The 27,214-nt window shown below is 40.8% G+C and overlaps 1 protein-coding gene across 1 annotated transcript in view; it reads left to right on the top strand.

Moving 5' to 3' along the window:
• Positions 1–27,214, top strand: part of LOC124712425 (dynein regulatory complex subunit 2-like) — a 100,765-nt gene that overhangs the window by 61,027 nt on the left and 12,524 nt on the right. Inside the window, exons 3-4 of the mRNA XM_047242718.1 lie at positions 13,768–13,941; positions 17,613–17,777. Coding sequence (XP_047098674.1) covers positions 13,768–13,941; positions 17,613–17,777 — 339 coding nt within the window. The remainder of the gene's footprint in view (positions 1–13,767; positions 13,942–17,612; positions 17,778–27,214) is intronic.

Here is a 27,214-nt window from a genome sequence, read left to right as displayed (position 1 = left end):
GTGCTTTCTACTTTGTTCCAATGCTGGCTTTGAGCAGGAGTGTGATGCACTTTTTGCAAAAATCTGTATAAAAATCAATATTAAAGGTCGTAATAATGTCAAAGGCCTCCCAGGGGCTCTGCCTTATAGTAGGAACCTTCAGTTCTGGCCGGTTTGTGTGTTTCATTGAAGTCGAGAGCTGTGCCAGCAGTAGCATAGCTCTTGGGAGGGTAACCCAAGCAAGACTGGTCTCGACTGAGAAGCCAGACAAAGTGTGCCCCACAACATAGGCCAGGGGGAGGGCTGTAGTGGCATAGTGAAGCCAGCTTCCCTAGAGGAGTAAACCTAATACAAATCATGGTCTTTTGGGTTGGGTGTTGGGCTAATAACCCCACACTGTAGGAAAAAGAATATTATGTAAATTAGAATTTGAACCCATAAATGAAATTACGTGCGACTCAGACTAAGAGGTAAATTTAGGAATCTATCAATAGTAAATGCACATGCACCAACAGAGGAAAAAGAGGCTATAATAAAAGAACAGATCTACAAAGACTTGGAAAAAGTATGCTGAGTAGTACCTAAATATGACCTAATGCTAGTAATAGGACATTTTAATGCAAAAATAGGGAGGAATGGGTATCAATATGGGGTTCCTGGAAAATATTCACTACATGAAGAAAACAGTGAGAATGGAGACTTATTATGCCCATTCACAGAAAGGAATAATACAGTTATTAAAAGTACCTACTTTCCACACAAAAGGATCCAATTGTGTACTTGGAAGTCTGCAGTCAATGGAGTAGTCAATCAGATTGATCATATTGTAGTGACTGCATGAATTATAGATGTATGGAGCTGCAGAGGACCAAACTGTGACTCGGACTATTTGTGATAAAATCTGTTTTTTAGTCAGAAAAAGCCATTAATAAATGGCAACAGAGCATGAAAGATGAACTGGAATACTCACAAACTGAAAATTCCCAATGAAATAAAAAAATCAAGTAGTGCTAAGCAGAAAGTTGAGCAATGAAGGGACTACAGCAGGATTGAAAAAGCCAATAAAGATGCTTCAGAAGAAATAATAGGGGTAAGAAGAAACAGAAGAACCAGGACTGGTTTGATGAAGATTGAAGGTCAGCAATAGAGGAAAAGAACAGGGCAAGAATATGTGTGTTACAGAGAGAAACCTGAAATATTGTGGTACAATATAGAGAATCAAGGACAACAGCTAACATACTGTGCAAGAGAAAGAAAAGAGAGTGGACAAAGAAGAAATTTCAAGAACTAGAAGAGTTAAAGAAATAAAGTGAAATAAGAAAGTTCTTTCACACTGTAGGCAAATTAGGGAGCAGATTCCAGCCAAAAATAATGACATGCTGCAATAGAAATGGGAAAATAATAAGGGAGGAAGGACAGATAATGGGAGGATGGGCAGAGTATTGTAGGCAAATTAGGGAGCAGATTCCAGCAAAAAATAATGGTATGTTCCAGTAAAGATGGGAAAATGATAAGGGAGGAAGAACAGATAATGGGAAGATGGGCAGAGTATTTCAAAGATACACTAAATACCAGCAAAAAAGATGAAGAGACAGCTGCACACAAGAAAAGAGTGGAGCTGGAAGTAGACAGTGATGTCAATGAGACAAAAAAACCATCACTACAAGAGGTCTTTCAGGATGTGCACAAGATGAAAAACAATTAAGTCCCTGGGGAAGACAGTATAATCCCTGAATTAATAAAAACTGATGGAGAGGCTGTAATAAAGGAACTGCACTCATTAATATCAGATATATAGGAAATGGAAACTAACCCAGATAATTGGAAAACTGGAATAATAATCCCCATTTATAAGAAAACAGCATATGAAAACTATGGAGATATAACACTCCTAAGCACAGCTTATAAGATCTACACAAGTATATTAAACAAAAGGATACAGAACTGCACAGGAGTCATACTAGTGGAATATCAGTGTGGTTTTCAACCAAACATAGGAACAACAGATAAATATTTGTGATAAGACAAATGACAGAAAAGTTACATCAATATGATATAGATCTGCATTTCCTATTCATTGACTTCAAACAACCCTTTTGTTATAACTTCAAGTTGAACAAATATATTTCAGGGTCGACACAATACATGAAAGTCACAGATCAAGTAAACAGAATAAGACGTGTGTCACTTTAACAGTCAAATCATAACTGAGTCTGAGTCTAGTGGCCGCTGGCTGGCCGCTTAGATGGTGCTGCTGCTGCTGCATAGACAGTGCCGCATGTAGAGGATGTGCATAACTGCGAGGTGGCGCTTTGAAAGATCGGCGAGTCACAACACTTTTCCCCCGTTTGAAGTTTTTGCACAAGTCTTGATGGAGGTGGCCTGTAGATTGCTGACATCCATAGGTATTGTTTGACTGGCTGTAAAGTCTCGCGGTGGAGGCTTCCAGTACAGACAGAAGTGTCCCCGATGATAACGGGTCGAGATGACAGGAGATGTGGGGGTCGAATCTGCTGGGGCCCCGTGCACCAATCTGCCCGTTGCGGCAAGTCCGGTTGTTATAACAGGAGACATGGGCGATGTGTCTGCATCCGCAGGAGAAGGAGGCAAGTAGAGTTGCTCTGACAGATGGTGGTCATCTGGTTCCTGCATGGACATGTCTCCTGTTGGCTTCAGTTCTTGTGCTGGCACCGATATGACGGTGAGGGTACTGCGTTGTGAGTAATGAGAGATTCCAGGATCCCAAGCGTCAGGTAGAGCCAAAGGTGGTGTAGCGGCATCTGGAACAGGCCTTGCCAGCACATGAGGCCGAAGCTGGTCCGAATGATGCACTGCAACAAGCGTGTCCCTCTGGATTTCATACAGGCGTCAGCCACAGTGTCATAAGATGCGGCCAGGACTCCATTTTGGCTGCCTGCCATATCCCCGTATCCATACAAGGTCGCCAGCGGTGAACCAGCCAAGCGAAGGCACCCATGGCCATGAGGTGGAAGGCCACAGAAGATTAAGTAGTGTGCGGGGCTGTTGGCCATGTAAGAGCTCAGCCGGGCTGTGGTCACCCATGGGGGTGAAATGGTAAGAAGCGGTGCGAGAAATTTCAAAAGACTGAGCAATGGATAGGACTTCATCTAGAGTCACATTTGCCAACTGAAGGGCACGTTGCCTAACTTCTTTGTTGGGCACCAACTGGATAATAGCGTCCCGTACCATGGAATCGGCGTAGGATTCATTGTGAACGTCAGTAACAAATTGACACTTTCTACTGAGGCCGTGAAGTTCAGCAGCCCAAGCACGATAGGATTGATTCGGTCGTTTCTGACAACAATAAAAGGAAACAGGAGAGGCTACCACATGTGTATGCTTTTGAAAATAAACGGACAGAAGTGAGCACATTTCAGCAAAGGACAAAGATGCAGGATCTTTCAAAGGAGCAAACTGCGACAAACTGATACATTTGAGGTGAAATCCATGAAAGGAACAGAGACTCACATGTTTGGTTGTCCGCGACATGAAATGCCAAGAAATTCTGTCAAAGACATTTTTTGTAATCAGACCAGTCTTCCGCCATCTCGTCGTAAAGAGGAAAAGGAGGTAGAGACAATGACGAGAGATGCCCCGCATTTGATGCCGCGACAATATCACGAATCGCATTTGTGAGAAGCATTTGCTGTTCTATGAGACCTTGCAATAGTTGCTCTAAAGTAGCCATGGAAACACGTGGGTCAAAGACGAAAAAGAAAAAGTCACTACCTCATCACTAGTTGTTATAACTTCAAGTTGAACAAATATATTTCAAGGACGACGCAACACATGAAAGTCACAGATCAAGTAAACAGAGTAAGACGTGACTCACTTTAACAGTCAAATCATAACTGAGTCTGAGTCTAGCGGCCGCTGGCTGGATCGCCGCTTAGGTGGCGCTGCTGCTGCCTGGCTGGCAGACAGCGCCGCATGTAGAGGACGCGCGTAACTGCGCGGCAGCACTTTAAAATATCGGTGAGTCACAACACCTTTGACAGCGCAAACTGGCAAGAACTGTACAGAACACTGGAAGAAACTGCACCATATGTGCTAAACTAATAAGACTAGTCAGAATGACAATGACAGAGACAAGAGCAAAAGTAAATGCCTTCCACTGTCCTATTCAATATAGCCTTGCATAGTGTACTAAATAAAATCAACAAAAGAGGCATCATATTTATGAAAACTACCTGGATGTGTACATACACTGATGCCTTGCTGTATAGTAGGAAGAAATATCAATACACTCCAAGAAACGTACCAGGCAATGGAAAGAGAAGCGTTCAAAATTGGCCTCATAGCAAATGAAAACAAAACAACATATATGATAATGTCACAACCGAGGCCAGAAGAACCCCTAAAGACTTAAACATCAATGGGAAATGCTTCAAAGGGGTATCCTCTTTTAACTATTTGGGAGCCCTAATAATAAATGATAACAGTATTGGAAAGGCTATAAGGGAAAGAATACAAACAGGAAACAGAGCTTGCTTTGCAAAGATGCATCTTTGTGGAAACAGCCTTGTTACAAGAAAAACAAAACTATTGAAATGTAACTCCCTAGTCTGCCCAGTTTTCACAAATGGGTCAGGGGTATAAACATTAACAGAACATCAAAAAAATGAATTAAGAACCTTTGAGTGGAAAATACTACTCAAAATCTATAATCCAATAAGTGAGGAAGAAGGCTGGAGAATACACTACTATTCACATTACAAGTATTAATACAATGTAGGGACATAGTAAAATTTGTGAAATCACAGCTAATACAAAGACTACGATACATGAAGAGAATGGCGTAGAATAGAATTCCAAAGACAATGATGAAAGGTGTGATTCATTCAGCTGATAGTGTAATAGTCCAGGTGTGGAAAAGAGCAGCAAACAACTGAGAAATGTGGATGAAAATTGTTGAAGAAGCCAAGGCTCATTGAGAGAACAGAACTTCTGTTGCGAATGACCAAAATGAACCTAAAAAGTGGGACAACGTAAAATACGGGAGCATAAAAATAGGTTTTTACTGTAAGACAAACATCTGTTTTTCTCTCTCTCTCTCCCTTTTTTTTTTTTTTTTTTTTTTGGGGGGGGGGGGGGGGGGGGTAGCAAGGTGGTACACAAATGTGAACTGGCTGGTTAGTATTTCTCCAATGGCAGCACTTTCAGCCAAGAACCCATAGCAGACTAAAGTGGCATGGTTTTGCCATTGGGCAGCAATGTCTTTATTTGCTCAAGTTTTTGTGTTTAGTCGACTTCTCAAGAAGCTCTGCCTGCCAGAACTGTAAGGTTTCAAATCTTTGGCTTGTGGGGGTGTTAGCTAGTATCTTTCACCACTTGCTCAGCATTCTGAACAAGTGCTCTTGTATGAAAATACCTGCCTGCATTATGGTGCCTGGACTTTCCTCTCTGTGATATCATCCTGCTGATCAATGTGGGAACAGTTAATCATCACAGTGGAGCTGCAGCACAATCATCCCTCCTTCCTTTGACAAATCTGGTCCCCAGATTTTGGCCTATGAGTACTTACATTCTTGGACAAAAAAATATGATTTTCTCCACTTTTCCTGACTCTGATTTAGTGTAAATAATGTACTACACTGGTGGTCTGTTAATCTAAATTCTACTTTGAAACATCTCAGAAAAAGTTAGTAAAATAGCCTAATGAAATTGTCTATTCTTCACAAATACCTTAACAAATATTTATATATAAAAACAAAGATGAGGTGACTTACCGAACAAAAACGCTGGCAGGTCGATAGACACACAAACAAACACAAACATACACACAAAATTCAAGCTTTCGCAACAAATTGTTGCCTCATCAGGAAAGAGGGAAGGAGAGGGGAAGACGAAAGGAAGTGGGTTTTAAAGGAGAGGGTAAGGAGTCATTCCAATCCCGGGAGCGGAAAGACTTACCTTAGGGGGAAAAAAGGACAGGTATACACTCGCACACACGCACATATCCATCCACACATACAGACACAAGCAGACATGTCTGCTTGTGTCTGTATGTGTGGATGGATATGTGCGTGTGTGCGAGTGTATACCTGTCCTTTTTTCCCCCTAAGGTAAGTCTTTCCGCTCCCGGGATTGGAATGACTCCTTACCCTCTCCTTTAAAACCCACTTCCTTTCGTCTTCCCCTCTCCTTCCCTCTTTCCTGATGAGGCAACAATTTGTTGCGAAAGCTTGAATTTTGTGTGTATGTTTGTGTTTGTTTGTGTGTCTATCGACCTGCCAGCGTTTTTGTTCGGTAAGTCACCTCATCTTTGTTTTTATATATAATTTTTCCCACGTGGAATGTTTCCTTCCATTATATTAACAAATATTTAACAACGAATGGTGGCACACAATTAATTTCCCATGCTCTGCATTCCTCATTGTTTATCAGGTTGTTTCTTAATTCACTAATTTGGTGTGTCATCCAGAACTTTGTCTTTTCAACAATAGTTTGCTTTACATTTTCTCAGACACCACATCCTTAAAACTATCCTTGTACTAAATCCATATATGGCACTACCACACACAACATACTGATTGATAGTTCCACTTATTTCACTTAGTAAAAACTTATTACAGACTGACTATTTCTTTCAATACTAAACTTCCTCATACCTTCGTTCACCAAAACCAGCTTCCTTATTGCGTGAAATTAATCTTGATGATTTCGTACACAGTTTACTTGTTCTGTTCCTCTTCACAGGAGAATCTTGCTGTGGTGTTTCACGGAAAGCAGTTTCTTTTGTCTGAAACAATACCTCCCTGAGTGAGACAGTGCACTGACAAGGAACAATTACTTGAAATATTCTCTTACAAACCATAGCTGCATTTCCAATTTCATCAACTTCATTCTGAACTTCATGCACCCAGTTCCAAAAGGATTCAGCCTAATTAGTCCAATAATTAGTCTTACAAGTGTGTTTCTCCTTCCTCCTGTTCCTTCCTTCCCCCCTTCCCCCTCCTCTTCCCTACATTGCCACTTCTGAGGAGGTGCACCAACACAGGTTGTAAAGGATCTGCATCCTTCAGAAATATGTACCAGTATGTTACCCACAACATTTGCAACTCAGTTAACAATATCAGTAACTTCTTGTGCACTCTTTGCAGTACTTACAACAAAATTAGACGGCAGTTCCACTTTGCATGATGCAAAAATCACTGGTACATTCACTTCCCTGTACATCTGGCCCATACCCTACGGCCTCTACACAATACCTATTATCAGCCAGTGGGGTAGATACTACTGCACCTAAATAGAACATTTTCACTTCACATGGCACTACAGATGATTTAGACTCAACATTTTTACAGGATGCTGGAGCTGATAATTCTGCATTACTCTCTCAAATGTCTACAGCATTACAACTTTGTGCACCAACTTAACTCACACAATTTACTCATTTTGCCTTACTTTCTGCTTCTGCAGAGGTATCCCTTTTTTGCCCTCTCAATACTTCACATAAACATAGTATAAATTATTAGTTGATAACCATAGAGGTACCTGTTTTCAAACCACCAATACGCAAATTCACATTGCCATTTTTTCTGCACTCTCTGGAGTAACTCCAAAATGCAAAGTCAAATTATTTTCCTCCTAAACCTTTACTTACTGTTCTATATCTGCTTTGTCTGCTCATACAGTTTTTTTAAATTTTTTTAAAGATATAGTTGCACTGTCTGCTAGTAGTTGTGCTGTTTAGCCTGTTAAACTTTGTAATGTTTCCTCCAGGACAGCTGCTTGCATCTCATTAGCTGTAAATAACTCTTCTCTACCATTAAGAGGCCAGAAAAAAAACAAGTTCACTCACTATACTCATAGTGTTGAAACTGCAAACTGAAGCGAGTGATCGTGTCACAGCTGGAGCATCATTTGACAAACAGCAACTGTTGACATTTCATAACTTCTGACATCAAAATGTGGAGGTATCAGAACCCAACTCTTCCCTCAAAAACAGCAGTTTTTGCCATTACAGCAAATTTTGGGATCAGGACATGACCCCAATGGCAGCAGGTGAACTGGCTGATGGCAAATCAGAATGGAGCACCATCACCATGCCTGAATGTGCGCTGAAAGGGTGGTAGTGACTGTAATCATGAAGCAATCTGTCAGTAAAACATCCCTAGTTATAACAGTTCTTCATCCAGGTCAATGGAAACAATGGTGCTGTAGATGGAGGGAAGGTCATTGGCCTCAGTGACATAAGTGTCCGTGGGTGCATGGTGTGTTGGTGTTAGCAGTTTGCTTGCCCAGCAGGCAATGCATGTGGGAAGCTGCTGATGCTGACACCTTTGCGGCCATAAAAGCCTGTTGCAAGCACCGTACCATTAGTGATAGATAACTATAGCAGCTCCTCATGGCTCGGCTGCTCCATGATCACAGTGACAACACACTGGGATAGATGGCGTTTAAATGTCGGAACCTGGCACACCGAAGATGATGACATTTGTCTACCCCAGGTGATGGTCAGTGACAGTGTAGGCCTACACAGGCCAGATGCCAGCAACAGTGCAGCTGGGCAGGATTAAATGCATGGCCCACCAAGAAGGTGGCTGGTAACAGTAGGTAGTCATTTAGCAGCTGACCCATCAGAGCAAGGGTACCAAGTTGACTGCATGCTGCCCTCAGCTCAGGAAGGAGCCTGCAGCTATTGGTGGCAAAGTCCACGGATGGAGGATGGCAACATCATCTTGTGCTCGCAAGTGGTCCCCCTCTCATAGTCATTGGCTGGCATAGGCTGCCTTGCACAGCATGTTGTTGATACTGGCTGGTTAGCATTTCTCCAATGACAGAACTTCTACCCTGGAATTAACAGCAGGCTATAATGGCAGCAAAGCACCATTTTGTGGCAACAACTTCATTTGCCTCAGTTTTCTTGTTTAGTCAACTATTCCACAAGTCCTGCCAAAGCTGTAGTATTTCACAGGTTGAGATTTCAGGGCTGCTGGCTGGTACCTTACATTTTATCAGTATCCTAAATGAATGCACTAGCTCTTTGAGTATGCCTCACATAATGGTGCCTGAACTTCAGACTGGTGACTGCTACCCTCTCTAAGATGCTGTCCAGCTGATCAATGCAGGAACAATTTATCACACCGGAGGAGTCATGGCCCAGTAGCTGGGTAATTTTAATCCTGAACAGTGTGGACTGTTTTCACAGAATGCTATTTTGTGGCTGATGACATAATTGTTTTCTTTATTTCTACTATTTTACTCATGCAAAACAGAATATATGTTGAGTGTAGCATTTTAACAAGCAATAAACCTTTTAGAATATACATGCTTATTATGCTCAGTACATCAGCTTTTGAAAACAAGCCACAGCAAGATTCCTTGTGTTCATCTCTACACATGATCCTTATAGTCCTTTTTTTTTTTTTTTTTTTTAACAATCAGTAACTTATTGAGAATTATTTGGTTGTTGCTCCCCAAAGTGTGATTCCCGTAGTTCATGTGTGAGGAAAATGAAGTATTTTATGGAATCTTTAGAATAACAATATCTTTGCAAAATTTGCTAATCACAGTGATTCTTAGATAGCTTACATGCTTAAGAGTCAATAAGTATGCCCTGTTTCACACTGCTTTGAACTGTTAAAGCAAGTACTTTTACACTAAATTCATTTCTTTTACCACTTCATTGCCTACATATGTCTTAATTTCCTCATTGAATCTCCTGGGACAAGAGAGGAATGTTTTCAAAGATCTCATATTTAATAAGAGGGAAATATATACAGCCATAAAAGAATTATGACAAAGGAAGGCAGCAAAATGGACAGAGTAAGTGGAGAACTACTAAAAATCATGGGTTGCAGCATTTTTTGTCTTACATAAGATTCCTATTTGATATCTACATAAATAATAGTGTGCTCCCAGATGTAGGGAAGGAGTAGTAATTCCTATATACAAGGGAAAATAGCAAGGGACGATAGCAAAAACTACAACATATGAGGCCTACCTGAACTTTAAGTAAAATACTTCAAAGGACCGTAGTAAATATATTCGAGAGTATATGCAGGACTAAGCTGGTGATGTAGGAGCCAGCATGAATTCAGAATAGGACTTTCACATGAGTCACAGCTAATTGAATTTCAGCAGGTTGTATCAAAAGTGAATGACAGGAGTGTGCAGCTTGATTGTATAGCCATTGATCCCTCCAAACCTCTGGAGAAGATAAAGAATATCCACAAGACAGAAACATCTAGAGGTGGGTGGAAAGCTACACATCAAATGTAGCAATGATAGAGAGAGAGATACCACAAGGCAGTAAATGAAGACCACTGTTGTTCCTAATTTATGTCAGTAATATTGGAGATAGGGTAAACTTAAATTTAAGATTTTTTTTGCTGATGACATAGAACTCATTAGAAATTGCTTCCTGAGAAATGGGATGTTGGCACACGTACTGGTTACTTTGTCAGATATAAGGTGTGCTTTGACATGTGACTTGAGCTTGTAAAATTACATTGCGGACAAAGCTCAGTCAGGGTATACACGAATAATGGTCCAAGTCCAGTTTGGAACATGCTGAGAAAATTAAATTTTAAACTTTGAGGACTGTTATCAGGTTTTTAGATTTTCCCCCCTAAATTCATGCTTACTTTATATCTTATAGCATGGCATAATGACCACTTACAGTAGTGCAGTACAACAAAGAAAAAATGTATCGCACAACAATACACAAAACTTGCAAAGTAAAAATGATCTAAGTACAGTCATAAATGACTTTAAAAGCTTAAAAATTATTCCTTTGTCTGAATATTACTATGAATGTATCACTTTTATACTTGATGCACAGCACATATTCAATAAAGCAATCTTTTATCTTGACATAATAGTAGATCTACTTGCAATGATGCAATATGACAGTGAAAACAATTAATATAGCATACACTGAACTAATTTTGCGAGGTAACAATTATTACAAAAGTCCTTACAATACTTGAATGAATTTAAAAGCAGAGAAACTATTGTTGGGCTTTGTATATGACAGCACACTTGTTAGCTAATAATACGAAAGAAGTAACATTTATTTATACTACTATATAAACAACTGGAAAAACTCTAAGTCCAGAGTTAAATGCATTTGTAATATTATGAAATATTACCTCACTCATCTTCATCATGGATTTTGCCAGCTGATAATCAACTAAAATACTGTTGAGCTTCTGGGACACAAAACTGCCTCAAAATTTGCAAATCACCATACTTTGATTTCAGGATGCCAAGGATGCCAAGAAGCTATAGACAACTGTGCGGAGATAGGAAGTTCTCTAATTCTTGGAGTTGAGGAGCATCAGTGATCTTGTAGGTTTTATATGGACCAACATATGGCCATTGCAAGTGGGTCAGTTTATCATTCTGCATCATGAGGGACTGTGTGATAGGTCTTTGACTGAAAGGACATTTCTTCTTGAAACTTTCACTCAGAAACTGTCACCACTGAAGAAAAAGGTTGTAGTTGGTGGGGAGCAGGCGTGGTAATTATAACAATAAATAATCACTCGCAGTCTCGTCACTTACTACAAAAACTTCTATTCTCACAGTGTATACACAATGCATGCAGCACAGAGAGTGCACTACAGAAAACTGATTGGGCAAAGATACAGTTGTTCTTGCTGCAGTGGGGCAGTGATATTATTGTGGGTTAGAGCCAATTGTTCTACATCCAGACAAGGTCTTGCCTACAGTCCACTATGACAAAGGGTCCTGGAAGTCTTCTTGAATTTTTATTACTTGACACCAGTCATTTGGCATTTTGCATGTTGTCTTTGTGATCACTAGGCAATATTTTTGTCACATTCAAGGTAGAGATGACCCTTCACTGAAAAAGTTATGTGGATGTAGTCAAACCTTCCTTTAGCAGGCACCAATAAATGACAGAAATGAAAAGAACTGTAGTTTTTGTTCTGTATTGAGCAATAATCACAGAATACATGGAGTTCACATGTACTGCTGGATATGGCATTAGTACCACAATGCCATAGCATAGACTAAATTTCATTTGAACCTTTGTTTGAAATGGTTTGATTGTAGATATAGAACATGGGCTTTCCTGTAGCAAGACAATGTCCATTAAATGAGCAAAATGACAGTTGCCATTGGTAGTAAACTTCACCTCTTCAGATATTGGGAAATGGTGGATTTTTCTGATAATTCATAGTTGCACCTCTGTTTTCAATTTTTCCACACATCTGCCATTCGGTCTGCTTAATTTCATAAAACTTGTCAACCACTCTTTTGTGTAGTTCATTTTGACCATAAAACCATTTTCTCTTCTTAATCAGATCCTGCAGAGTCCTTGGGTAGCCAAAACGTATGTTATATTTTGTCACAAAAATTAAGTAATATTCATGGGATACTGGACTATCCATGAATTTGTTCAAGTATATCTGATGCAACTTGTTGACATTAACATCTTCAGATCAATAGTTTCTCACTGTCATGGAAGCTGTAATGGCAGTATGCCCTTTGAACAATTGTGTATGTACATGAACTCTGATTCCAGGAGTGCTAGTTCTGCAAGGTTCACAGGAGAGATTCTGTGAAGTTTGGAAGGTAGGAGATGAGGTACTGCCAGAATTGGTACTGTGAGTATGGATCGCGACTCGTGCTTCGGTAGCTCATTTGGTAGTGCACTTGCCCCAAAAAGCAAAGGTCCGGAGTTCAAGTCTCGGTTCAGCACACAACTCTGATTGCTGGTACACTCTTAAGTTTGTGGGGTCCATTACCATGTTTACCCCTGGTCTCAGCATGTGCTTTCCCTGTAGTGACATGGGAACATTTCACAGTGATTAGGCATCAGTGTGCATCTGATGAGTTGATGAGCTTGAAGAAACAAATCCAGAAAATATATTCTTGGAGGTTATAAGCCATGCACTATAGTTGGTTCCTTCTAAGCAGCAGAATCACAAAATACAAAATATCTGTTTACATATCTCATACAGAGAATCACATGGAAAAAAGTGTTAAATATTGGTTTTGATGTTGAGAGAGGCGGGGAGGGGAGGGGAGGGGGAGAGAGAGAGAGAGAGAGAGAGAGAGAGAGAGAGACGGGGAAGGGGGGGGGGGGAATCTTGTGCTATATAACAAGTCAATCATGTGCAATGCCTTCAGACACTTTAATAAATGTGCTATATAACAAGTCAATCATGTACAATGCCTTCAGACACTTTAATAAATGTTTTACTTTGCCACAAACACAAAAAGAAACAGTAACACACATGTTCCAGACTTATGTGTCATCCCTCCACCAAGAATTGGGAAAAATTTTCTCACAAACACTTTTATGAACATGTAGACCAACACATGCACAACCATTCCACAAAGACATGGGAACAAGCTTTTCTTCCCGGAAATAAACATCACCACAACTTGTGTAGACCCACAATTGCAACATTTTACAATAAAGTCTGTTAGTGGTTATCTTGGCAAAACCACAGAAGCAGGGTGAAGAGGAATGGATTATCAGACAATCAGTAATAATCAATCAATTGATGAACCAATAATCATTTTTTTATATATCAATTGATGTTGACAAAATTATCCTGACTAGGTAGGAGTTCAAACAGGTGCATTGAGAGAGGGGAACAGCAACACAGTCCTTACTTTCCTACTCCATCTTCCCTCCTCATATTTGTTTTCCATCATCTGCAAAGCAGGTAGCTTTAACTTATGTCTGACAGTACTGGAAGTTTGGTCTCAAAGGTATGTACTGGCCAGACATTTTGCATATTTTTAATATATGCTGTAAACATCATTTCATTTTAATTCTAGAGACTGCAACAGTTGCAAAAGAAGGCAGAACTTATTCTGGAGTTGACAACTCTTTGCCGCAAATATGAGCTGCAAGAGGAGAAAGTGGTACCATTTCAAAAATCTTCAGTAGAAGTTCCAGATGCTACAGGACAAGAGATGCAAAGGGCTATGATAATGGAGCAGTTACAGGGGGTGAGTGAACAAATATTAAAAGTCAGTAGGCAAGTGTAGATGAGGATTTCATTTTTTATCACACTCTGATAAAAGATAATCAGAAATAGTATTTTAGAAATGACGATGTCAAACACTCATCACTTCACACACTGTTAAGTGCACTCCTCTAGAGAAGGGAACAATCTTCCTTCTGACAGCAACATAGAAAAAAAGGCGTGAATCAGAGAGGAGACCCACAACACAGGAACATATTTCTTCTGATTGCTAGACATTAGCAAAGAAAGACACAACAAGCAGCTAATGGACAAAGATTTTAGTCAGGAGAGAAACAAGAGTCAATTCTTGTAACCATTGCAACTGCACTGATTTTTCAGTTGTCTTCTTCCTTTATTAGGAAGAGATTTGAAAGATTCAATATTCAATGATCACTTACAAATATAAATATTAGGATGAATCAAAAAGTAATGCCTCCTGTGTCATAAAAAATTAATAATGAATAAGCATTTGTACACATTTGTGCTATCGTTGAACCCAGGCATCTAAATCAGTTTGGAAGAGATTCAGATTTTGCTTTTTGATCAATGATTTTAAAGCTGTTTTAACTTATCCATGGACAATGTGTATGGGGACACTGTAATGGATGTCAGTAACGTTCAGTGTTGGGTGGCAGACAACATTCGTAACAGATGCAAATTGAGGTCATTGTGATGAAATGATTTGAGAACACAGATGCATTAGAGTTCATGATCAACAGCAAAACCTATACAACCATACATAAGAAACTTAAAGAGCAAAACCGTGAATTTTTCCAAACTGGTTTTGTTGCATGGGTTCAATAAAAGCACAAATGTGTATAAATGCATTGTGACTATGTCGAATGATAGTGTTGTTCAGGGCAGTTCAGGCTATGACCTGTAATAATTCTGCTATTGCGCATTCATTATTAAAATTTTTATGACACAGGAGTCATTACTTTTTGATCCACTCTCATATGAATTTCCTATGCCAGTATGTGTATTCTCTTCTTTACATTTATAAACAACTAGAATCTCCATATGTTGTTGTTGTTGTGGTCTTCAGTCCTGAGACTGGTTTGATGCAGCTCTCCATGCTTCTCTATCCTGTGCAAGCTTCTTCATCTCCCAGTACCTACTGCAACCTACATCCTTTTGAATCTGCTTGGTGTATTCATCTCTTGGTCTCCCTCTACGATTTTTACCCTCCACGCTGCCCTCCAATACTAAATTGGTGATCCCTTGATGCCTCAGAACATGTCCTACCAACCAATCCCTTCTTCTAGTCAAGTTGTGCCACAAGCTTCTCTTCTCCCCAATCCCATTCAACACCTCTTCATTAGTTATGTGATCTACCCATCTAATCTTCAGCATTCTTCTGTAGCACCACATTTCGAAAGCTTCTATTCTCTTCTTGTCTAAACTATTTATCGTCCATGTTTCACTTCCATACATGGCTACACTCCATACAAATACTTTCAGAAATGACTTCCTGACACTTAAATCTATACTCGATGTTAACAAATTTCTCTTCTTCAGAAACGCTTTCGTTGCCATTGCCAGTCTACATTTTATATCCTCTCTACTTCGACCATCATCAGTTATTTTGCTCCCCAAATAGCAAAACTCCTTTACTACTTCAAGTGTCTCATTTCCTAATCTAATTCCCTCAGCATCACCCAACTTAATTCGACTACATTCCATTATCCTCGTTTTGCTCTTGTTGATGTTCATCTTATATCCTCCTTTCAAGACACTATCCATTCCGTTCACCTGCTCTTCCAAGTCCTTTGCTGTCTCTGACAGAATTACAATGTCATCGGTGAACCTCAAAGTTTTTATTTCTTCTCCATGGATTTTAATACCTCCTACGAATTTTTCTTTTGTTTCCTTCACTGCTTGCTCAATATACAGATTGAATAACACCGGGGAGAGGCTACAACCCTGTCTCACTCCCTTCCCAACCACTGCTTCCCTTTCATGCCCCTCAACTTTCTATACAAATTATAAATAGCCTTTTGCTCCCTATATTTTACCCCGGCCACCTTCAGATTTTGAAAGAGAGTATTCCAGTCAACATTGTCAAAAGCTTTCTCTAAGTCTATAAATGCTAGAAACGTAGGTTTGCCTTTCTTTAATCTAGCTTCTAAGATAAGCTGTACAGTCAGTATTGCCTCACGTGTTCCAATATTTCTATGGAATCCAAACTGATCTTCCCCAAGGTCAGCTTCTACTAGTTTTTCCATTCGTCTGTAAAGAATTCGTGTTAGTATTTTGCAGTCATGACTTATTAAACTGATAGTTCAGTAATTTTCACATCTGTCAACACCTGCTTTCTTTGGGATTGGAATTATTATATTCTTCTTGAAGTCTGAGGGTATTTCGCCTGTCTCATACATCTTGCTCACCAGATGGTAGAGTTTTGTCAGGACTGGCTCTCCCAAGGCAATCAGTAGTTCTAATGGAATGTTGTCTACTCCAGGGGCCTTGTTTCAACTTAGGTCTTTCAGTGCTCTGTCAAACTCTTCACGCAGTATCGTATCTCTCATTTCATCTTCATCTACATCCTCTTCCATTTCCATAACATTGTCCTCAAGTACATCGCCCTTGTATAGACCCTCTATATACTCCTTCCACCTTTCTGCTTTCCCTTCTTTGCTTAGAACTGGGTTTCCATCTGAGCTCTTGATATTCATACAAGTGATTCTCTTTTCTCAAAGGGTCTCTTTAATTTTCCTGTAGGCAGTATCTATCTTACCCCTAGTGAGATAAGCCTCTACATCCTTACATTTATCCTCTAGCCATCCCTGCTTAGCCATTTTGCACTTCCTGTCGATCTCATTTTTGAGACATTTGTATTCCTTTTTGCCTGCTTCATTTAGTGCATTTTTATATTTTCTCCTTTCATCAATTAAATTCAATATTTCTTCTGTTACCCAAGGATTTCTGCTAGCCCTCGTCTTTCTACCTACTTGAGCCTCGGCTGCCTTCACTACTTCATCCCTCAAAGCTACCCATTCTTCTTCTACTGTATTTCTTTCCCCCACATATGTGTGGATGGATATGTGTGTGAGTGAGAGTGTATACCCGTCCTTTTTTCCCCCTATGGTAAGTCTTTCTGCTCCCGGGATTGGAATGACTCCTTACCCTCTCCCTTAAAACCCACTTCCTTTTGTCTTTCCCTCTCCTTCCCTCTTTCCTGATGAGGCAACAGTTTGTTGCGAAAGCTTGAATTTTGTGTGTATGTATGTGTCTGTTTGTGTTTCTATCGACCTGCCAGCGCTTTCGTATGGTAAGTCACATCATCTTTGTTTTTCAATATATATTTCTTAATAGAATGCATTGCAATCACTGAAATGGTAGAGAGATGAAAATAGATAAGAAACAATCTTTATTTAAGAAAATCTACCATGAAGTCACTCACACTCATATGTATCTTTAACACTGTACACCTGTCATTTAGTTGTTTGTCTTGTATTATTTACACATCTATTAAAATTTTTTATCTGGACAACATGGGAATATTTAATGGGAATTGATTTCTCTTAACACTTTTCCCTGTTCAGATTTTGAATTAATTATTTTTATTGCAAAATATAAATGATTATATTCACAAATACACTGTTTAAATTCTTTTTCCAATGGTAAACTAATATTACATGAAAAATTTCACAGACGAGTGACACTCTTACTCTGATGGATCATTTCTGGCAAAAAGTTGCAAAGGTGCAAATGCGTCATACAGAGCTACAGCTGGTCCACAATCAACTCCAGGAAGAGAACAGAGAACTGAGACAAGCACTGTGCAATTATCTTCAAGAACTTGCTCCTCACAAGGAAGTACAGCTTCCATTCTAACCTGCACTAACATTCTTGTTCATATATAAATGCACTGTCAATAACAACAAGAGCATATTCTAAATTATTGGATCATGAGATGCAATCATTTTTATGTGTGTTTCTCTCTTCATTTTTTTCCAATCTGATATCTATCATACAGAATAAAATTAGCACTATGAATGAAAACTGTGTATTCTATTTTCATGCAAATTCCACAATTCCACTATTTCGACTATGATGCAGTGCTATGGGTTTATTTATGACATTCATTTATTTACTGCATTTTAATCATATATATAGTATAATGTATTTTATGTTATCAGACATTTTATTTAAAATCTAGTGTTTTGAGTGAAAAATTATTCAAGTTTAGTAGGAAAATGTCCAGTCATGGAGATAGCTGTATACATGTCTGAGGAAATATGGAATTCAGTAGTGTAACAAAATATAATAATGTGAAAAAGATGTAGAACTCTCTACAATTGAAATGCCAAAGCAATGGAAAAATACAGTTATTGTTTGTGGGAATAGGTTACCAGATGAAGACAAACAGTTCTGTAATCGCATGAAGTTAACTTTTGGAAGACATTAACTCGATCAAGAAAAATATTATTATATCTGGTGACTAAATACTGATTTCTAAAATATTCAGATATGACATTATAGATTCACTAAGCTCAATCAACATAAGCCCAGCTGTAACTTAACTATTGTAGCCCTTACTTTCAGGCCAGTAACTTTCATTGAAAAGAAATAATTTTCTGCAACAAGCGATTAAAATTTTCTGTAGGCCTTCAAAACAAAAAAAAATAGTTTTTGATAAAAATAATATAAGCAGGAGTGCCTCGTTGAAATTGATATTATTTTAACCACTACAGGTTTGTTTTGCATGCATGTGGAAAGTATAATAATGAGAAACATACCAAGGGCACTCCCGTCCCGTCCCCCCCCCTCTCCTCCCCACCATAGCCTTTAGGGAAAGATGATGTAGTCTGAAGTAACCAAGAATTACACAAAACTGATCCAAGTAATGCAAATATTGCTTTAGTCACATCCATACATAACAAGACAAAAGACATATACAAAAGGTGTAACATGAGCAATACACAGAACAACTGATGTGAGTAGTACAACTAAAAGAACATAGTGAGAGTGACCCAGCACTGCTTCATGTTTATATAGGTGAGAGTCTGTGGTAGACAGCATGTTCTCTGTCTGGCTCTGAGTGGCTGGCCCATGCTCATACAGTTGGCAGCTGATTTAAGAACACACACACACACACACACACACACACACACACACACACACTGCGGCACTACACTTGGTGCACTCACTCTTACTTGCACTAGTAGCAGAGTACAGTGAAGAGGGCACCCAGGTGGTGGAGGAGATGCCGGCAGCCCAACAACACACACATCCATTGGATCTGGAGTGATGGCAGCTGATGCCAATGGTGGGGGCAGGACAATGTGCTGGGCAGGCACTGGAGCTTCCCCCCCCCCCCCCCCCAAGTCTACTGACTGGTTTGATGCGGCCCGCCACAAATTCCTTTCCTGCGCTAACCTCTTCATCTCAGAGTAGCACTTGCAACCTACGTCCTCAATTATTTGCTTGACGTATTCCAATCTCTGTCTTCCTCTACAATTTTTGCCCTCTACAACTGCCTCTAGTACAATGGAAGTCATTCTCTCATGTCTTAGCAGATGTCCTATCATCCTGTCCCTTCTCCTTATCAGTGTTTTACACACATTCCTTTCCTCTCCGATTCTGCGTAGAAGCTCCTCATTCCTTACCTTATCAGTCCACCTAATTTTCAAAATTCGTCTATAGCACCACATCTCAAATGCTTCGATTCTCTTCTGTTCCAGTTTTCCCACAGTCCATGTTTCACTACCATACAATGCTGTACTCCAGACATACATCCTCAGAAATTTCTTCCTCAAATTAAGGCCGGTATTTGATATTAGTAGACTTCTCTTGGCCAAAAATGCCTTTTTTGCCATAGCGAGTCTGCTTTTGATGTCCTCCTTGCTCCGTCCATCATTGGTTATTTTACTGCCTAGGTAGCAGAATTCCTTAACTTCATTGACTTTGTGACCATCAATCCTAATGTTAAGTTTCTCGCTGTTCTCATTTCTACTACTTCTCATTACCTTTGTCTTTCTCTGATTTACTCTCAAACCATACTGTGTACTCATTAGACTGTTCATTCCGTTCAGCAGATCATTTCATTCTTCTTCACTTTCACTCAGGATAGCAATGTCATCAGCGAATCGTATCATTGATATCCTTTCACCTTGTATTTTAATTCCACTCCTGAACCTTTCTTTTATTTCCATCATTGCTTCCTCGATGTACAGATTGAAGAGTAGGGGCGAAAGGCTACAGCCTTCTTAATACGAGCACTTTGTTCTTGAACGTTCACTCTTATTATTCCCTCTTGGTTGTTGTACATATTGTATATGACCCGTCTCTCCCTATAGCTTACCCCCACTTTTTTCAGAATCTCGAACAGCTTGCACCATTTTATATTGTCGAACACTTTTTCCAGGTCGACAAATCCTATGAAAGTGTCTTGATTTTTCTTTAGCCTTGCTTCCATTATTAGCCGTAACGTCAGAATTGCCTCTCTCGTCCCTTTACTTTTCCTAAAGCCAAACTTATCGTCACCTAGCGCATTCTCAATTTTCTTTTCCATTCTTCTGTATATTATTCTTGTAAGCAGCTTCGATGCATGAGCTGTTAAGCTGATTGTGCGATAATTCTCACACTTGTCAGCTCTTGCCGTCTTTGGAATTGTGTGGATGATGCTTTTCCGAAAGTCAGATGGTATATCGCCAGATTCATATATTCTACACACCAACGTGAATAGTCGTTTTGTTGCCACTTCCCCCAATGATTTTAGAAATTCTGATGGAATGTTATCTACCCCTTCTGCCTTATCTGACTGTAAGTCCTCCAAAGCTCTTTTAAATTCTGATTCTAATACTGGATCCCCTATCTCTTCTAAATCGACTCCTGTTTCTTCTTCTATCACATCAGACAAATCTTCACCCTCATAGAGGCTTTCAATGTATTCTTTCCACCCATCTGCTCTCTCCTCTGCATTTAACAGTAGAATTCCCGTTGCACTCTTAATGTTACCACCGTTGCTTTTAATGTCACCAAAGATTGTTTTGACTTTCCTGTATGCTGAGTCTGTCCTTCTGACAATCATATCTTTTTCGATGTCTTCACATTTTTCCTGCAGCCATTTTGTCTTAGCTTCCCTGCACTTCCTATTTATTTCATTCCTCAGCGACTTGTATTTCTGTATTCCTGATTTTCCCGGAACATGTTTGTACTTCCTCCTTGCATCAATCAACTGAAGTATTTCTTCTGTTACCCATGGTTTCTTTGCAGCTACCTTCTTTGTACCTATGTTTTCCTTCCCAACTTCTGTGATGGCCCTTTTTAGAGATGTCCATTCCTCTTCAACTGTGCTGCCTACTGCGCTATTCCTTATTGCTGTATCTATAGTGTTAGAGAACTTCAAACGTATCTCGTCATTCCTTAGTACTTCCGTATCCCACTTCTTTGCATATTGATTCTTCCTGACTAATGTCGTGCAGTTCAGCCTACTCTTCATCACTACTATATTGTGATCTGAGGCTATATCTGCTCCTGGGTATGCCTTACAATCCAGTATCTGATTTCAGAATCTCTATCTGACCATGATGTAATCTAATTGAAATCTTCCCGTATCTCCCGGCCTTTTCCAAGTATACCTCCTCCTCTTGTGATTCTTGAACAGGGTATTCGCTATTACTAGCTGAAACTTGTTACAGAACTCAGTTAGTCTTTCTCCTCTTTCATTCCTTGTCCCAAGCCCATATTCTCCTGTGACCTTTTCTTCTACTCCTTCCCCTACAACTGCATTCCAGTCGCCCATGACTATTAGATTTTCGTCCCCCTTCACATACTGCATTACCCTTTCAATATCCTCATACACTTTCTCTATCTGTTCATCTTCAGCTTGCGACATCGGCATGTATACCTGAACTATCGTTGTCGGTGTTGGTCTGCTGTCGATTCTGATTAGAACAACCCGGTCACTGAACTGTTCACAGTAACACACTCTCTGCCCTACCTTCCTATTCATAATGAATCCTACACCTGTTATACCATTTTCTGCTGCTGTTGATATTACCCGATACTCATCTGACCAGAAATCCTTGTCTTCCTTCCACTTCACTTCACTGACCCCTACTATACCTAGATTGAGCCTTTGCATTTCCCTTTTCAGATTTTCTAGTTTCCCTACCACGTTCAAGCTTCTGACATTCCACACCCCGACTTGTAGAACATTATCCTTTCGTTGATTATTCAATCTTTTTCTCATAGTAACCTCCCCCTTGGCAGTCCCCTCCCAGAGATCCGAATGGGGTACTATTCCGTAATCTTTTGCCAATGGAGAGATCATCATGACACTTCTTCAATTACAGGCCACATGTCCTGTGGACACACATTACGTGTCTTTAATGCAGTGGTTTCCATTGCGTTCTGCATCCTCATGTCGTTGATCATTGCTGATTCTTCCACCTTTAGGGGCAATTTCCCACCCCTAGGACAAGAGAGTGCCCTGAACCTCTATCCGCTCCTCCACCCTCTTTGACAAGGCCATTGGCAGAATGAGGCTGACTTCTTATGCCAGAAGTCTTCGGCCGCCAATGCTGATTATTTATCAAAATTTAGGCAGTGGCGGGGATCGAACCCGGGACCGAAGACGTGTTGATTATGAATCAAAGACGTTACCCCTAGACCACGGTAGACCGCTGGAGCATAGAGCCAAAATTTGTGGACACAAGGGCATGTCAGAGGGCAGTGGGTCCATGCAGCACCCGATGAGAGCACCAAGGAGGAGGGTGCCATCACGATCTCTGTGTTATCATCAGCCGGCAGGTCTCAGTGCAGAGGAGATGGGGCTGGATCCACTGGCGATGATGACTGAGACAATATGGCGAGGGGGCCAGTGGAAGCAGCTTGGCTGGAAAAGCAAACTGCATTAATGGACCCCAGGTCAAAGGTGGACAGGCACCTGGTGCCAGGAAATTGTAGCTCCAGGGTGCTGCACATGGAGGAGAGAGCCAATGGGATGGAGGCACCTCTACAGTGGGCAATGATGAGCTCGAGATGGAGGGTAGTAGGGTGGACTGCAGCGATGGGCGCTGCACCCATGAACAAACAGCTTCCAGCAACAAGCAGGAGCACAACTGATCAATGTGGCATGTCAACAGCCTGTAGACTGTATGCACGGCACAAAGATAGAGACCCTGGTGGCAGACAGCAGTGGCTTTTATCTACTTGTGCTGGTGACCAAACCCTTGTGCCCACTCCAGCAATCCTAGCATGAAGTGACTGGATGAACTTAACTGCAGCAGGCACTGTGCATGCTGCAGATGGTGGAGGAGTGTCTATGGTTACCTGCTGTGAAGCATCTCAGCCAGGCTCTGCTCCCCCATAGGCATGAAGCAATATGTGCTCAGAAAATGGAGAAGGGCATTATCTGGCAAAGAATCCACAACAAAATTTTAATTTGGGACTTGAATTTATGCACTAGTCATTCCACCTCACCATTTGATTAAGGGTGGAATGGTGGATCTGTAACATGACAAATGCTGTGACAGGAACAAAACAATTGAAAGGTGTGAGAAACGAACTGGGGCGCATTATTGAAAACTAAGGGACAAGGTAACCCCTCAACAGAAAAAACACTCAAAAGTGTATGAATTGTAACCTTCCCTAACATCAGTAGACATCAGATAATGTAAGGAAATGAGAAAATGTATCCACAATCTAGACCAATACGAATTCAAGCCTACATGAATGCGTTCCCATTGCTGTGATGGAGTAGGCCAGAGGGACAGAACCATCCTGACAGCTGCCTGTTGTCAGGAATACTACTCACAAGCTGTGACAAAACAGAAAATTTCACTGTAAACCCCTGGATAAAAATGTGTCTCTTAGGTAACAGTTTGTGTGCAAAACTCCCCAATGGCCCTGGTGGCAAAAGCATAGAAGATCATACAGTAACACTGTGGGAATGACTACTCTGGGAGAGAGGTCTTCTGTAGAAAACAGCAAAACACCATCAAAAACAGAGAGTCGATACCATAAGAAAAAATAGTTGCACCGGGGAGTCTGAAGCCCAACCCAACAGTTTATCTTCTCAGCCCTTTAGCACAAATCAAAGCACCTGGTGAACAACAGGTTTGGTGACAATGGCAGCTGCTATGCATGAGCTCATAATTGGGGACTGAGGTCAGCATTCCAGTATCAAGATGGAAGCAAAGCTATTCTTGATGATCAAAGTTAGGATCAGGACCCACAGGAAGGAAAGACAAGGCATCTGCAGTGGCATGTTTAGGCATAGGTCGAAAATGTATTTCATAATTGTAGTGAAACAAGAAGAGCACCCAGCATTGTAAATAGTGTGCTGCCTTGTCAGGAAAGGAAGTGGGAGTATGCCAAGAGCCTCTTTTTCCATCTGAGAGTAACAAATGGCTCTGAGCACTATGGGACTTAACATCTATGGTCATCAGTTCCCTTGAGAGTAACATTAGTGGGCCAGAATGAGAGATTTAGGGGCAAAAGTAACTGGTCGTTCATAGCCATTAGCATATTGGTGCACTAGGAGGACCATGCTGAGGCTGTACTGTTGCCAAAAATATATGCTAGTCGGGAGAGAACATAGCTAAACAAGGGACCAAGAGTAATTTGGTTTTCAATATTTGAAAAGTACGTTCACAATCTGGATTCCAGCAAAATGGTACATTCTTGCATAACAATGAGTGGGTCAAATTGGCTGCCCAACCCCCTCCCCCGCAGGAATTTATGGTAGTAGGCTATCTTCCCTAGGAAGGCCTCAAAGCTCTTTCATGGCCGAAGGGTTAGGTGTAGACATAACAACAGACATGTATTCTGGCAGAGGGTGAAACGCATTACGTGACACCTTGAACCCCAAATTAACAATATAAGGTTGAAAAAATTGACATTTTGTGAGGTTCCTAAGGACTGTAAGACAAACAACAAAGTGCACAAATTTTTCAGGCAATCAGCTGTGGAGGAGCTCATGACAACAATATCATCCCAATAGTTAATGCAACCCAGGATGGGCATGGTCAGGTGCTGTAAAAATCATGGTAAAATAGTAGAGGCAGTAGCCACATCAAAAGGAAGGCAAAAATATTGACAGAGACCAAAAGGAGTATTCAAAACCAGAACTCCCTGAGACTCTTCATCCACAGGAACATGCAGATATGCTTCAGACAAATCAATTTTCTAAAGGTACTGGACACACAGTATTTCACCAACAGTCCCTCCTCGCATGGGAGAGAATACATATGTAAGATCGACTACGCGTTGACAGTAATACTGAAGTTACTATAGAGGTGTAAGGCCATACGCTAAATAAATAAATGCTATAAATAAAATAGAAAGAAACATTCCACATGGGAAAAATATATTAAAAACAAAGATTCCATGACTTACCAAATGGGAAAGCGCTGGTAGATAGGCACAATAAACAATCACACACACAAAATTTCGAGCTTTTGCAACCCCCGGTTGCTTTGTCAGGAAAGAGGGAAGGAGAGGGAAAGACGAAAGGATGTGGGTTTTAAGGGAGAGGATAAGGAGTCATTCCAATCCCGGGAGCGGAAAGACTTACCTTAGGGGGAAAAAAGGACAGGTATACACTCGCACACACACACATATCCATCCACACATATACAGACACAAGCAGACATATTTAAAGGCAAAGAGTTTGGGCAGAGATGTCAGCCGAGGCGGAAGTGCAGAGGCAAAGATGTTGTTAAATGACAGGTGAGGTATGAGTGGCAGCAACTTGAAATTAGCGGAGATTGAGGGCTGGTGGATAACGGGAAGAGAGGATATATTGAAGTGCAAGTTCCCATCTCTGGAGTTCGGATAGGTTGGTGTTAGTGGGAAGTATCCAGATAACCCGGATGGTGTAACACTGTGCCAAGATGTGCTGGCCGTGCACCAAGGCATGTTTAGCCACAGGGTGATCCTCATTACCAACAAACACTGTCTGCCTGTGTCCATTCATGCGAATGGGCAGTTTGTTGCTGGTCATTCCCACATAGAAAGCATCACAGTGTAGGCAGGTCAGTTGGTAAATCACGTGGGTGCTTTCACACATGGCTCTGCCTTTGATCATGTACACCTTCCGGGTTACAGGACTGGAGTAGGTGGTGGTGGGAGGGTGCATGGGACAGGTTTTACACTGGCAGCGGTTACAAGGGTAGGAGCCAGAGGGTAGGGAAGGTGGTTTGGGGATTTCATAGGGATGAACCAAGAGGTTACGAAGGTTAGGTGGACGGCGGAAAGACACTCTTGGTCGAGTGGGGAGGATTTCACGAAGGATGGATCTCATTTCGGGGCAGGATTTGAGGAAGTCGTATCCCTGCTGGAGAGCCACATTCAGAGTCTGATCCAGTCCCGGGAAGTATCCTTTCACAAGTGGGGCACTTTTGGGGTTCTTCTGTGAGAGGTTATGGGTCTGAGTCTGAGGAGATGAGGAAGCGGCTCTGGTTATTTGCTTCTGTATCAGGTCGGGAGGGTAGTTGCGGAATGCGAAAGCTGTTTTCAGGTTGTTGGTGTAATGGTTCAGGGATTCAGGACTGGAGCAGACTCATTTGCCACGAAGGCCTAGGCTGCAGGGAAGGGACCGTTTTATATGGTACTGTTGCTTGTTGGTGGGTTTGATGTGGACGGATGTGTGAAGCTGGCCATTGGACAGATGGAGGTCAATGTCAAGGAAAGTGGCATGGGATTTGGAGTAGGGCCAGGTGAATCTGATGGAACCAAATGGCTCTGACCACTATGGGACTTAACGTCTATGGTCATCAGTCTCCTAGAACTTAGAACTACTTAATCCTAACCAACCTAAGGACATCACACACATCCATGCCCGAGGCAGGATTCAAACCTGCGACCGTAGCAGTCGCGCGGCTCCGAACTGAGCGCCTATTTCCAACAACTTTCGTTTTATTTCCATTCCCGTTTTTTCCCATATAACCGATCACTTTTTAGCAGCTTCCCACAGGTTTAAACGTTATTATTTCTTCGTCAGACAATTGTTAGCCTCATTTTCATAATCTGCCAGCACATAACCAGTCCTTTGAATACATTTACACGCAGTTTTTTCGAAATTTTCCTGAATTTCCCCAACCTTTAACGTGTTTTGGAGGCAACACAACTACCTAACCTTTGTACTCATCGTTGTTCCCCAACCTAAGTTCAGCACAGGATCAACATAGCTCATCTCAAACCAACACTTTTTCAACGTTTTTCACTCCTTTATCTCTCCCTATATACTTTTATTTTATTATTTTCGCTTTAGTCTCATGTTATCCTTTCCACCTTCTAATACC

The sequence above is a fragment of the Schistocerca piceifrons genome, chromosome 8 (genome assembly GCF_021461385.2).
Source record: "Schistocerca piceifrons isolate TAMUIC-IGC-003096 chromosome 8, iqSchPice1.1, whole genome shotgun sequence".
NCBI lineage: Eukaryota > Metazoa > Arthropoda > Insecta > Orthoptera > Acrididae > Schistocerca > Schistocerca piceifrons.
The sequence above is the reverse complement of the archived record's forward strand: the minus strand, read 5'-3'. Positions and strand labels throughout refer to the sequence as shown.